This window comes from Ananas comosus, linkage group 12, assembly GCF_001540865.1.
Source record: "Ananas comosus cultivar F153 linkage group 12, ASM154086v1, whole genome shotgun sequence".
NCBI classification, from domain to species: domain Eukaryota; kingdom Viridiplantae; phylum Streptophyta; class Magnoliopsida; order Poales; family Bromeliaceae; genus Ananas; species Ananas comosus.
Window position 1 is genome coordinate 464,537 of NC_033632.1, and position 14,307 is coordinate 478,843.

Consider the following 14,307-nt stretch of genomic DNA (forward strand, 5'->3'; position numbering starts at 1 on the left):
CTCTGGTGGCTTATGGCCTATTATGCTTTCCATATCTACGCATGCAATTTTACCTCTTGTAGCCCTATGATAGGTAAAAATGCGTGTGCGCATACCTATAGGGCATTTGGTCAAAATGATGCTTCTATATCTGCAAGTATACTTTTACCTCGTAGCTATGGGAGGTAAATTGTGTGCGTGTATATATATACAAGAGAGATAAGTGTGTGCGCACGCCTGCGAGGTCTCTTCGTATTTCTTCTACATTGACCTTGCATTTCTATATTGTTTTTGATGATACAATATCTGTATGGACGATTGATTTATTAGATTTGATCTAATATTATTTTAAATGTATAAAAAAAAAATTTATAATATTTTGATATTATTTGCATAGTGATTGAAAAGTTCTAAATGGTTATAAATTTAACCATTTTAATCGTCGATATGTTTGAGAGTGCAGAAATATCAAGTGGGTGAAATTTTGATTGAATTTTTTTGGCCACGTCGCCACTGAGAGCTTAAATGGAGTTGTATGCTCGATTAGCTCTAGTGTTAGTACATATGCCCCATTAAATTAACTTTTTTACATTGATATTTCTTCAATTTTTAATTATTCTAAATATTAGTCATCAACTATTAAATGAAATAATTTCATTAACTATTAGTCACGCATAATTAACCAAATCTACTATTTCATCAGCTGGAAAAGTATTTATAACAGATAAATTTAAAAGAACCACCACCACAAAATCTAACAAAATCTTTGATCTAGTGAATAAGAAAAAAAAAATTAAATGAAAAGCATTAAAAGTAGAAGAGATGTCACTCATATAAAAAAAAAAAGAAAAAAAGAAAAAAGAGTTGAAGGATCTTGTATAAAAATGCTGGGGATACATAATTGGGCAAGGCAAGAACATGGCATTTGTTGGAGAACACTGAGGGCCCGTTTGGTTCGAGTTATGTAATATTACAAAGTATCTCGATATATTCAGGTATCTTGAATTTCGGCGTGAGATTACTACTGATGCTGCATTAGCGTGTTTGGTTTAATGCAGTAATGTAATACTAGATTACAGTGTTTATAGCATTAATACGTTTGGTTCAGTTTATAAAATTTAGTAATCCTGACATAAAAGTATAGTTTTTTCCAAAATTGCCCTTGTTGTGGTCATTTGAATATTATTTTTTGCGGAAATGACGAATGGAGGGAAGGAGATCGTGATGATTACCTGGGAAGACGACGCAATAGAAGATGATAGATGTTCGTGCGAGAGAGAGAAAGAGATAGAGAGAGAGAGACAGACAGATAGACGTGCGAGAGAGAGAGAGCGAGAGAAAGCGGCGTGCGAGAGAGAGGGGGGAAGGCGACAGAGAGATGAAAATAATGCTGCTAATTAGATTTGGGATTGTTGGAGGGTAAAATTGTCATTTTACATAATATGTAGTATTAACGGGTTTCAGTAATGCAAGATACACGACCCCCCTCCCGTTAATATTTTCGATGTAATCCTGCTCGATTTGTAATTCTACATTAACGACTAGATTACATAGCGGATTAACCAAACACAGTTATCCTGGCAAGATTGCCTGTAATCCTACCAGGATAACTCGAACCAAACGCACCCTGAGGGTTATTTGGGCCCAACTCGCCCAACGCATGCTCAAACCCAAATCATCGCGCCACTTGTTCTGGTTCGACTGCTGCGCTACAGTTAACCAATGCATCCCCATTTTACAGAGGCTTGCTCTCCTTTTACTTGATCAATAGAAACTTCTACATATCGCGAAACTACGAAGAGGATTTTCTCCCAGCTTCTTCGTCGTGTTTTCTCCATGGGTTTAGGGCTTCTCTCATAGCTTGAGCTTCTGGGGTGCTCTCCAACGCTCTCTTTTCCGCCTCGAGAACAACCACCTTATCATCTGGGACAAACATAAGATAAAGATATAATACATATCACGAATACTTTTGCATTTATGGTTCGATAAACAATTTAGCACAAGCAGCGTAAGGGTGTATTGAGCCATTCCAAACTGCGGTATCCATCAACTTCTACATTAAATTTACAAGTAAATCGTACGTTGAGAATTACGTCGCCAACCATAATGGTAAGATGTTGACGATTAAGCCCGAATTAAACCAAGGTAATTAACAAGTAGAATGAAACAAGAGGAAGGAGATCATCACTGTACTGCATTATAGTAAAAGGCTAGCTCCTATGGATAAATGTGAAAAAAACATGTTAGTGCAACCCAATATAGGACTCTCTTAACCTTGATTATGTATCAAAAACTCGTTTCACTCTCTAGGAGTCCTATTAGAAATTTGAAATGAACGATACCTGCTGCAAACGAACTAGGATTTCTCGTTATTAATAGAGTCAAAGTAGATCCCAGTACAAAGGAAAAGGCAACTGAGAACTTATTTTTTAACCAGAATGACTATTCGACTCGAAAAGCTCAACTGGACGGTGTTCTCTCAGCTAGGAATTGGCGCAAAGCATTTCCATGAACTTGCAAAACGGGAAGTCATTACGGAGGAGACAAATCACGAGTAGCATGAATCTCCGAACATTTTGGAATTGCATCACTCATCCCTGAACATTTTGGAATTCGCATCTGGAACTTCTAGTCCGTGAACATGCGTTATTTGTCCGCTTTAAAAGTTTCAGAGACTAAAGAGAAACACCGTAAAATGTTCAGGAACCAACAATGCATATCACTCGCCTAGCTCAGCATTGAAATAAAATTTAGAGGAGCAAAAAATTGCCACTGAATTCTATCCGTGCATTGGATCTTACAGCTCATAAAAAACCAAATTTTCTTCTTCTCTCTTAAATGCATCAGCATAAACACACAAGAAGGCCAAACTAGGGCAAGTAAAGTGGAATTTAGTACTTACTACTATTTGGCTCTTAGATAGTTAAGAAATGCATTGATGCAGAACCAAAATTAACAACATTGTTATATAAGGCATTACTACAAACACCTTATGTGCACCAGCATACTAGTTCTATGTTACAAGCAAAGTTTTTTTTTTTTTTTTCTTTTTAGCAGTTACTCTACTAGTTATTTAACTTGAGAATATATTAAATTTAATAACGTAATTTAGCTATTAGCGGTTAATTTGTTAATAGAACCGGCAGATTTATTTACTGAAAAGCGGCCAAAAACGTTAAATTTGATGGAATCACCATTGACCTTAACAAAAAATCCAATTTAACAAGTTGAAATCACTCATAGAAAAAAAAAAAAAAAAAAAAAAAGGAAAATTGAGGAGGTGCCAAGCAAATTTTTTTTAAAAAAGTTGGGGGTTATATTTCAAATATCAATAATTTTTACCGAAAAGATTTAATATTTCTTAACTTTCACTTCCAAAACTCTCCTTAATTTCAAGTCCCCCTCCTCGAGAGAGAGAGAGAGAGAGAGAGAGAGAGAGAAAAGGAGAGTTCTCTCACAGAATCCGGTGTGGATCATGAAGAGCTCCATGGAAGCTCCCACCAGCGCCGACACCGCCGCGATCTTCACGTACCATCCCACGAACTTCGTCATCACACAAACCCTAATAAACCTAACCTTAAAAAAATTTGAAAAAATTAAAGTAAAAAAACCTATTTCTCTTCTTCGGAGACCCCAATACAGGGAGAAGAGTGGCGGAACGATTTTTATTTTTTTTTTAAACCATTTGATTAGTAATATGAGTTTGTAAAATGTCTAAATAGTCCCTTTACTTTCTGGATATTTCAACTAAATCTATTTAAGCCACGTTATAATTATTTTATTATAATTTTAGCTACCGAATAGATAGGAATGTAACATAGGCCAGGCTACAGCATGGCTCCGAAGCTGTAGCACCCGTGCCGGCCCGGCCCGAACATTTGGGTCGTGCTGGGCCTACGTTTTGCGGCCTAACAGCCCGAAACAGCAGGGCCAGCCCGGCCCGGCACTCCAAGACCGAGCTGCTGGGGCCTCCTCCCCAGGAGCCCTCCTAGGAGTGGGTCTGGTCCAATGGACCAAACAGGTTTGGTCCATTGGACCAAAAACCGATCTCTAATTTTATTTTTTTTTTTTCAAAAAATAATACAAATTTATTTTTTTAAATTTTTAAAATATTGGTTATTTTATAATTATGTTTATAAATTTTAAATTTTTAATCAAAATATTAATTTAAATATTATATATGTATCAATAAGATGAAAAATATTATATATAATAGATTTTTTAAAAAAATAAAAAAAATAAATATTTTAAAGGGCCTGCCTGTGCCTTTTGTGCCGAAGGGCCGTGCGGGGCTTGAGGCTAGATAGCTTGGGCCCGGCTTCGGCCCTGTTAATGTGGGCCGTGCCGGCCCGGCACAACCCATATTACATCCTACGAATAGATATGATTTTCCTTTTCTTTTTTTTTTTTAACAAGCGAAAAGGAGAAGGCACAAACACTATTTTTTTTTTTCAGGATTTACGTTTAGCGCTTTTTTTTCAAAAATTTTTAGTAAGTGAAAAAGGGATAAACACATTTTCTTTTTAAAAACAAATAAATGAATGTTTTTTAGTAAACAAAAAAAAAAAAGGGATAAACACAATTTTTAAGATTTTCAAAAATTTTTAATAAGAAAAAAAGAAATAAACACAATTTTTTTCGGAGGCTCTGTGCTCCTAAATCATCTTCGATGATGAGACTTTTGAATAAACGACCGATTTTCTTAGACTCAATCTAGAGTAATTAAAATATTTAGAATACAAATTTTACGCTTTTCGATATCATTATTTAAGAGAGCGATTGAGAGGGTTCAAAATTAATAACTGAAAAGAGAAATATTCTCATAAAAAATAATAATATAATAATATAATTTTATAACGGAGGTATTGATCATGCCGTAAGTGGCATGAAGTATTTTCTATTAGAAAATCATCTAATTTAGATATTTCTATACCATTAAATTGCAAAAGGCTCATATTGACCCTTAAAATATTTGATTTTACGAGGCTCTCTCTTGGACATGTAATTTCCGTTACCAAATTACCAACAAACTTATACTGTGTTAGGCAAATGAAGGAATACGGAAAGAGTGGATTTCAGCAAAGTTGATGATCTTCTTCACAAGCTCAGTGAGGTATTGCTAGCTGGTACATTAGTTGTTCCAAACAAATTCTCAATTGGATTTACTTTCAAATTTGATCCCGCAAGTTTTACCGACCGGCCGACGTGTTGATTCAATTTTATTGGAGTTTCAATTGAAAAATCAGAATATCCAGTGTTGATCACGGCATTAACTTTGTTGATTGTTAAGGATAATAGATTTTAGGCTCTATCTAAATTGTCACAGCTTGAAACTATGAGGACAAAATCGAAATATACCGTAAAACTTCAGAGACCATATTCTGCAACCAACCCTTGCTGATTTGAAGATTGTGTGTTATCTCACTTTGTGTAGCATCTACAAGATTGCTCTATTTCATAGTATGTATGTATGCTATTTCATGCGACATCTCCACTGCAGGAGAATTTTAATCCATTAGCTAAACAGAATCCGATTATTTCTTGGATTTACTTTGTTCCCTTCAGTAAGAATGAACATAGACTTAACTGTTGATTGCCTCTTAAAAAAGCACAATAACTAAAATGCTGCAAAAGCACTTTCTTTTTCCTGAGTCTTTCTCCTTTCAGAAGCTTCCCATTCAATTTCAAACCTCCCTGTCTTGTCTTCAACTAATGATGCCATATTGTGCTAAAGCATTTGGAGCTACAAATTAAACAACTGTCAAGGGGAAAAAAAGAAAGAAGAAATTGCATCTGGTACATATATGCTGCTACTTCTGGTTCCAATTTCCAGTTAACAAGCAGTTGCGATTCAAGTTCGTCTAAACGATTACGAGTCGATATTTCATAGTCTTGTTGCCAGAAATTATCCAATAGTACCCGAGCTGATTCATAACATCCAACTAGCATCACTCTTTCATTTGTGCGATTCATACCGATGATCTCACTGTGGCGTAAATAATATCAGTTTGTTTCTTCTTGCTTTTGACAAAAATATATGTAAGAAAACGAAAACCATACAGAATCCTTACTTGGTTGCTTGTTAATGGAAATTGATAGGCTATGAGCTGATCTGATTCGGCAGCGTCGGCTGGGAAGTTGTTCTCAAAACATGCTTCCTGCAATTCTGGAAGATGCTATCATATATGAGATCAAATTGTACTCCCGCTCTCTCCCGGTTAATAATGAAAAGGATATGGTCCGCTTCCAAAATCTTATAATACCTGCTAGAAAGATAAGCCATCACTTACATTAGCGTCTGCGCATACGATATTCTTAAAGTAATCGCTAATTTTTTCTAGGTATTTATGTCCCAATTTTTTCTTTAAAATTCAGCAGATTAAAATTCCAGAGTTTCTATCTACATGTACAAAATTAATCAATCTGAAAGAGCTACAAACCAGACGCCTGGTTGTAGTGGACGGCAATCTGAGTCGTCGATGACGAAATGGCTCGGGTGCTCTATCGGTATGCGTGGGTGGGTCATGGAAATTGTGTTCAACGCTCCATCATTGTCTTCCCAATCTCGATCCCTGCTCCAATGAATAATCATAAATCTTTATCATCATTGCAACTAAAATTTTACATCATCAACTTCGCAAAGATAATAGACAAAAGAAATAACACACCTGTACCCTATGTATGGCGGCGGCGCATCCGATGGGTACCGCCATTGGCACATTTGCAAGACTCGAATGAAGAGCAGAGGGTGGATTCCGAGCACACTCGACGGCACCGTCATGCCCATTATCTTTCTTGTTCTCTTAGTTGCATAGCTGAAGTAGAATGTGTTAGGAAATGTATGAAGATTGGAGTTCAATTTGAGAGAGCCTTGGATTGTGAGGTCCGGCAAGATCCAATCACCGGATGCAAATGGACCCGAATTCCCCAAAAGCAGATCGATAAGCCCCGAAATTCCTTGCTTTCTCCATCCCATCTCAAAGTGATCAAACCCGAAATCATAGTAGTTCTTAAGCCATCTGAAGTCAAGCCAGTCATAGAAGATGACTCCTACGCGACAGAGTTGCAGCAGGCAAATTGATTTCATGGACCTCCCATCTGTCGGCCTGAGATGGCAGTCCTTTAGGTAAGCAAAGGATTAAGACAGCTTTTTCACCCTCTTATGTAAAAATCTTGATTGTATATATATATATAATAATCTTAGAGGGGGGACTGCAGTTTTCTGTTGCGCAATTTTGTTCTCCCAACTCAAATTTTGTCCAATGGAATGTGCCAGAAAATGAACTTCTTTGTTCTTGTTAGTTACTGCCATATTTTTGTTTTTTTGTCACTGATCAAACCCCATAGATATTTAGATTGTGAACAATCAGGGCATAAAATGGGTAGAGAGAAAAAAGAAAAAAACAAACCAAGAAATCTCAGCTTAGGGAAACAAGGCCTTAAAACTTACTGCATTCCGTCGAGGTAGGTTCTCGTGGTCCCGTTGAGAGCGCCGGACAAGGAAGTTACACTGAAGACCCAGTCCTCGGAGGTGTCGTCATAGCCCGCGAAGGCCTGAATTAAATGTACATTTCATTAGCAAGAGAAGCATTACCATTAGCCAAAGAAAACATTCCAAAAGCCTACTGCATATAACAAACAAGAAAAAGAAACTAAAAGGGTCCACAAATTTACTTTGTCAGCGAGCATTTGCTGCAGCAACCGTGCGACCTGCGCCCCCGCCGAGTGTCCGACGAAATGAATGGGGTGGTGCTCATCCCACTGCGGGTAGTGCCCTGCAATTGGTAGAGGATATGGTCATTGAAGGTACGCAAACTCTACTCTTCTCAATTCACGGCGGTGAGTTCAGCGGAATCAGGTTCAAGACATTCACAGTATCAGCTGCAGAAGGAGCAGATGTGATTACCGCGATCGTAGACTCTCCCAAACTGCGAGTGCCTGCAAATCCTGCTATGCTCTTCCCCGTAGTCGACTCGCCCTCCTTTCAAATAATAGAACAATTCACGCGCCCTGCGACGGCGAACCGCACCCCAGAAAAAAAAATGTATCAAACTTCAATTCCAATTCACAGCCCACTAGTCTACGAATCAAAGAGGGGGAAAACCCTCTCCCTTATTCCTCCGAAACTACTTTACCTATCATGGATGCTGGTTAAGGAGCCTAAGTCGGGCACGAGGACGTGCTCGTCCTTCTTCTCCGCCCCCGCGAAGTACGACAACCCGCCGAGCCGCTGAACATACAAACCTCAGTTCCAGTTTTGCATTAAAACACAGGGAAAGGAAAATTGGGATGTGAACACGAAATTAAGCAGCAGGTAATTCAATTATATTATATGTTACCCCCTTGCCGAATCCAAAGATGCCATGAACCAACACAATCGGTGGCAGTGAACGCCCATCTAGAGGTGTTGTTTCCTTCTTCTTACTCTTCTCCATCAACTCTCGTACCGCCGACGCTGCCGCATTAATACTAGTAGGTTTGGCGAACTCGGAAAGGGCCTGCGAGAGATCGGCGGCCACGGCGGAGCTGAATATGTAGAAACCATATACGAGATGGATCGCGGAGCTCACGAAGAGATCGCCGAGGCTCACAAGTAATCCCACTGAGAAGAGACTAATCATCTGAAAGAAAAAAAAAGGAAAAAGTTGAGAGCTCATTACTCCTCTTCTTCTTCTTCTTCTTCTTCTTCTTCTTCTTCTTCCTCCAAACAAAAGAAAAGGAAAATGGAAGTGGTTCTCTCTCTCTCTCTCTCTCTCTCTCTCTCTCTCTCCCTCTTTATTCTGTTTCTAGAGATGGAAAAGAAGAAGATGAAGAAGAAACAGCAGAAGAAGAATACACATGCAACAGGGAAAGGAGGGAGGGAGGGAGGGAGGGGGGGTTTTGATTCCACCAATGAAGGGGTCTGGAGAGATCTGGTGGGTGTAGGATGGTCATTTAATATTTGCCACAACTACCCGCATTACAATTAGCGCTTTTTTTTTTTCCCTTTTTTTTTTTGGCTAAATTATAAAAAAAATTTGTGTTAAAATCTAATTTTTTACTTTTCTGTTATTTAAAAATCTATACTTTATTCCTTTATAAAATAAAAAGTATTCACAGAAAATACGATATGAATTGTAATGATAAAATAACTATTTTGCCCCTCATCATAAAATGAACATTTTTTATTTTACAATAGGGCAAAATATAGGTTTTTAAATGATATGAAAAAAAGAAAAAAATCGGATTTTAACCGGATGTTTTTATATAATTTAGCCTTTTTTTCCATTAATAATAGGGAAAATGTGCGTAGAGTCCCCGTGCTCTCCTGATATTGCATTTCGATTCCTGTACACCCCTTTTTAGTTTCTACTTAAATGATTTAAATCTTGGACTTTTGTTAATTTTGCATCTTTGCTAAAGCTCCCCCAGCGTTAGACCAATTTATTCACTTTTCTGTAAAACGATATTTTTGACGCTCTGTAAATGAATCCCAAATAAGTTCTCTTGACTTGTAAAATTGTTTTTTCTTAGGGTTAGATGATGCAGTATACATTAAGCGAAATGGTGGAGATTAATAAAAGAATTAAATAATGGAAAAGTATGAAAAATAAAACTGCAAATTGGGATTGGAGAGGGGCTATCCATATATTTTATCCTTTGCTCTTTTTTTTAAGTTTTGCACCCATTGCATTAGTGTGCAAATAGCCTTGCTCCGGTGAAATCCAAAAATAATTACAACAGTTTCTGAAACTTTGATAAATTTTGTTTTAATAAAATAAGCGGCCGAATATTGGCCATAAGAAAACATGAAGTGTGAGCTTTATGATTATTATTGCATTGGTGTACAAAGTTGTTGGGATTCTAACCAAATCCTAACACAAGAACATTACTCTTATCTTGTTGGACCCACCTTAGTGTGGAATTTATGATGTGCTCCGGTCAATGTGGCCATGTGGCACGATGCCCACCTCTACCATCTCAAATTTGCTTTCACGGGAAACTATACGGAAAGGAATTGAAGATGAAATGCTTTCTTGCAGATTAGAGGTGTATTATGATTATTATTATTATTATTATTACTACCAAGAATTAAAAGTCTGTTTTGGACTATGGAGATTTTACCAAGAACTTGTTCACTTAGTTTTGCTCGGCCTTCTTTGTCCACATAGTTTATTAGGAAAAGGGATTTGTTTGTTTCTAAGTTTATTTTTCTGGTATTTGACTTTTTTTTGGATGCATATAAACTTTTATTGGATACATCCACATTAAAATGTTAGAATATTTTATTTAGGCCTTGTTCAGCACTATTACTCTTCTGTTGTTTTTTTATAATACAACAAAAAAACTTTTCTTTTATTGTTAAATTTACTTACAATGATACAGCATGCCAAGTAATAGACGACAACTTATGTAAAAATATATTTTTTTTGAAAAATAGATAGCAAGCTACCTGCTTCATTCATTAAGTAAAATGAACTAGACATACAGGTTGGAAGCATCAAGGCCTCCGAGGATCCGGCAAAAAGTAAAATTTAAAATAGGAGCGAAATAACAGGGAAAAGAGAAAGGAAGTCAAGGACACAACAGAAGGCAAGACAGAGGGGGTACAAGAGGGACTTCAGAGTAATGTGGTCCAATTGCTGACGAGTAGTTTGAGACGTTCTAGAGACCCGGAAACATTGGGCGACTTTCCATTGAAGACGGAGTTGTTTCTATCCGTCCAGATTACCCACCAAGTCGCAGCCAGAATGATCAAGCGTTGTTTTCTCAAAGATTCGACGGGGATTTCCGTACTTTCGGTCCAGAGGCCTCTAGCATCTGCTGTGCTGGCATTGTTTGCGTCCACTCCTCCCATACTGAGAAGAAGGTACCGAACGTAAACACAGTCGTTGAAAAGGTGGTTGCAGCTTTCTGTGAGGATTGCGCAGAAAGTACAATTCTGGTCTACGTTCATGCCTCGGATGAGCAATCTGTCGGCAGTGGGTAGTCTCTTTCGGATGAGCAGCCAAATGAAGACTTTGATTTTAACGGGAATTTTTAGCTTCCAGATGTGCTGATTCGTCGGGACACGAAGTCCGGCGTCCGTGATAAACTGGTAAAGGGATTTAACAGTGAATACTTGATTGGAGGTCCATCGCCATCTGACCAAGTCCGGTCTGTCGCTTGGGCGGAGGCCTCGGAGCAAGTCTTTAAGCTTCAAAAGCTGTATGCGTCTTTCGGCGGAACGAGCGGTCGTGAAACCACGACAGATAAACCGCCATCTCCAGCCGGCCTGGTTCCAGCATTGGGAGATCCGGGCTTCCTTATTTGTGATGTTCGAGTAGATAATCGGGAATAGGGTACGAAGAGAGGTTTCTCCAATCCAGATGTCAGACCACATCCTGATATTTCTTCCGTTGCCGATTTCGTAGGTAACTCCACAGGAGAACACGTCTCTACAATAGAGCACGCTCTTCCACCACTGCGAGTAGGGGACAAAGGCTCTACCCTCCAGCAGTGGCTTTCGTCTGACATAGTAGAGGGATCTAATCAATTTACACCAGAGGAGGTCTGGGTTGGTAAAGTAACGCCACCACCATTTGGTTATGAGTGCCAGATTCAGAGAATTTAAATCAAGGATTCCAAGTCCACCTTCTCTTTTACTTTTGCATACTGAATTCCAATTAACGAGGCAAGAGCCGCCAGTGATTTTGGAGCATCCCTTCCAAAAGAAGGCTCTTCTGAGGCCCTCTATCCGGTTTAGCACCCACTTTGGCGCCTTGAAGATGGAAAAGTAGAAAAGTGGTAGGTTGGTGAGGACCGAGTTGACGAGCGTGAGTCTTCCCCCTAGCGAGAGTAGTTTGGCTTTCCAGCCTTCTATTCTCGCCTCAACGCGATTGATGACCACAGCCCAATCTTCCTTACGAAGTTGCTTATTGTGGAGTGGTAGGCCTAGATAACGAAATGATAATCGTCCGACTTGGTAGCCCAAAATGTTCGCAAGTCTTGTGGCCTTCCGAGGGTTGGGTCCCAGGTAGAACAGTTCCGATTTCTCCTTATTGATGCTGAGACCGGAGGCCCATTCGAACATGTTCCAAAGGAACAGCAGATTGTGCATAAAACGTTTTCTTGGTTCACAGGAGAAGATCGTGTCGTCGGCGTATTGTAGGAGCACCGTTTGGCAGTCAGGGGTTGGTCCGATGCCTTGTAGCTGATTGTTTCTCCTCGCGGTTTCAGTGAGTCTGGCTAAACAGTCGGCCACCAATAAGAAGAGGTACGGAGAGAGAGGGTCCCCCTGCCGGAGCCTCTTTTTAGGTTTCAACCATTGGGTCGGGACATCGTTGACTAGAATGGCTACTTTGGCGTTGCAGATACATTGCTCGATCCACGCCCACCATTTATCGCTGAAACCTAGCCAGTGCATGATACATTTAAGGAAAGACCATCTGACATTGTCGAAAGCTTTCTCGAAGTCGACCTTGACGCTTGAGCACTCCCTGCCAGATTTAGAGCACCAGTTTACAAGTTCGCTTGCAGTGACGAACGAGTCTGTCAGCAGTCGGTCTTTGAGGAAGGCTGATTGCGTTGAGGAGATAATGGACGGTAGTTTAAGTGCTATTCTGTTGGCCAAGACCTTAGAGATAATTTTCTGAATTCCATTGATGAGGCTTATGGGTCGAAAGTCCCTAGCTTTGCATGCGCCCTCCTTTTTTGGGATGTGACAGACAAAGGAATAGTCTATCGGGCCCGTGAAAAGTGTACCGTCATGGAGCTCAGAGAAGACCTTGAAAATGTCGTCCTTGACCACATCCCAGAAGGTTTGAAAGAAAATAAGTGGAAAGCCGTCCGGTCCGGGTGCCTTATCACTACCTAGTTGGAAAGTGGCGGCCTTGACTTCGTCGAGGGTAAATGGTGTCGTTAAGGAGTCAGGGTCAAGTATTCTGTTGGAATGGTAAAGGCCGCTCCAGTCACCGAAAGACGAGGGTTCATCTGATTGATTCCCAAACAAGCGCTTGAAAGATTGGTAGAAGTACGATCTCTTAAGCTCTTCATTTGTTATCTGCTGGCCGAAGTCGTCCTCGATGGCCACTATTGTGTTAGAGCGTTTTCGACCATTAGCGAAAGCGTGGAAGAATTTGGTATTTCCATCGCCTTCCTTTAACCAGCGTTGTTTAGCCCTAGTGTTCCATAAGATTTCTTCCTCCTCTAGGATAAGTAGGAGTTTTGACTTGAGTTCTGCCCGCTTATCGAGGGTTTCCTTGGGCAGGTTTTGCAATTCCTCGAGCTGATCAATAGCTTGGAGTTCAGATTGCAATTGATTTTTGACATTGGTGATACTGTGGAAGTGGGTCTTGCACCATTCTTTTATCCGTACTCTGCAGTGTCGGAGTTTAGCCGAGATAGATAGGATGGTCGAGCGTTGACTGGTAGTTTCGTTCCACCAGAGAGATACATTTGAACTGAAGTCCTCCTTTGTGAGCCAAACCCTCTCGAAGCGGAATCTTCGTGGGGCTGGTGGCAGCCCAGTTGTAAGTACAATCAGGTTATGGTCTGAAGTGATCTTGGGGAGAGCTTTGACCTTGCTGAAGGGGAAAGATTGATCCCATTCCGTCGAGATGAGAAATCTGTCTAGCTTGGCCAGGGTGGGGCATTGTTGCATGTTAGACCAGGTGAAATTTTGATTAGACAGAGGTAAGTCTATAACTGCGAGGCTATTGATTAGGTCGGAGAACATGCTCATAGCTTTGGAGCTCCAAGGCTTTCCTTTCCTCTCAGATTGGTTTTTGGTGAAATTGAAGTCTCCGCAGATTACCCAGTCGGAAGAGCAGGAACTGGTGAGGGATAGGAGTTCGGAGCAGAATTCATCTTTGCCTTCCCAAGTTGGAGGCCCGTAGACATTCGAGATAAAGAAGGATTTCCCACTCGCGAGGTAAGTCAGGTGGAGAGTTAGCGAGTGTTTTCGCACTAAAACTGCGTCGCATGAGAAAAGTCTAGAACTCCAACAAGTAATTAAACCCCCAGAAGCTCCAGTTGCCGGGACAAAATGACACCTGTCAAAACTAGAGCCGCAGCAGGAGCGAAGGAAAGACCTGGACACAGAATCTACTTTGGATTCTTGGAAGCAAAAAACATATATATGCCTTTAAATTATTGTTTTATGTTGCAAACAAAAATCAGGATACAATAATTACAAGCAATTGACCATTCCTTTCCATGCTATTGTTGTATATAAAGACTATTTAAAAAGACAGAAAAACAGCTGCAACAGTACCAAATGGGGATTTAACACATCTCAAGAGGTCTGTGATGATTGGTTTAATACAACATGCCGTTGAAAGATGTTTACACCTGCATATTACAAACACA

General features: G+C 39.7%; 2 protein-coding genes across 2 annotated transcripts; both read right to left on the reverse strand.

Annotated features, from left to right (window-relative positions):
* On the reverse strand, positions 1,508-3,654 carry LOC109718032. Its single transcript, XM_020244021.1, has 2 exons — positions 3,438-3,654; positions 1,508-1,902 (listed from the first exon to the last, which is right to left on the reverse strand). Exons 1-2 carry the CDS (start codon positions 3,529-3,531, stop codon positions 1,772-1,774), a joined length of 225 nt encoding a protein of 74 aa, XP_020099610.1. The 5' UTR covers positions 3,532-3,654; the 3' UTR covers positions 1,508-1,771.
* On the reverse strand, positions 5,357-8,850 carry LOC109718171 (lipase-like). The gene is made up of 9 exons (XM_020244212.1): positions 8,319-8,850; positions 8,115-8,209; positions 7,886-7,989; positions 7,654-7,754; positions 7,430-7,533; positions 6,648-7,085; positions 6,420-6,551; positions 6,051-6,242; positions 5,357-5,965 (listed from the first exon to the last, which is right to left on the reverse strand). Exons 1-8 carry the CDS (start codon positions 8,634-8,636, stop codon positions 6,080-6,082), a joined length of 1,455 nt encoding a protein of 484 aa, XP_020099801.1. The 5' UTR covers positions 8,637-8,850; the 3' UTR covers positions 5,357-5,965; positions 6,051-6,079.

Bases quoted from the DNA above. Each gene is read 5' to 3' on its own strand.
- LOC109718032 (XM_020244021.1), bottom strand. From the start codon at position 3,531: ATGACGAAGTTCGTGGGATGGTACGTGAAGATCGCGGCGGTGTCGGCG. The intron at 1,903-3,437 runs GTGAGAGAACTC...TGTTTGTCCCAG, and splicing joins CATGATCCACACCGGATTCT to ATGATAAGGTGGTTGTTCTC.
- LOC109718171 (XM_020244212.1), bottom strand. From the start codon at position 8,636: ATGAGCTCTCAACTTTTTCCTTTTTTTTTCTTTCAGATGATTAGTCTC. The intron at 7,755-7,885 runs GTAATCACATCT...TACCAATTGCAG, and splicing joins TGGGAGAGTCTACGATCGCG to GGCACTACCCGCAGTGGGAT. The intron at 7,086-7,429 runs GTAAGTTTTAAG...CTGCCATCTCAG, and splicing joins ACCTACCTCGACGGAATGCA to GCCGACAGATGGGAGGTCCA.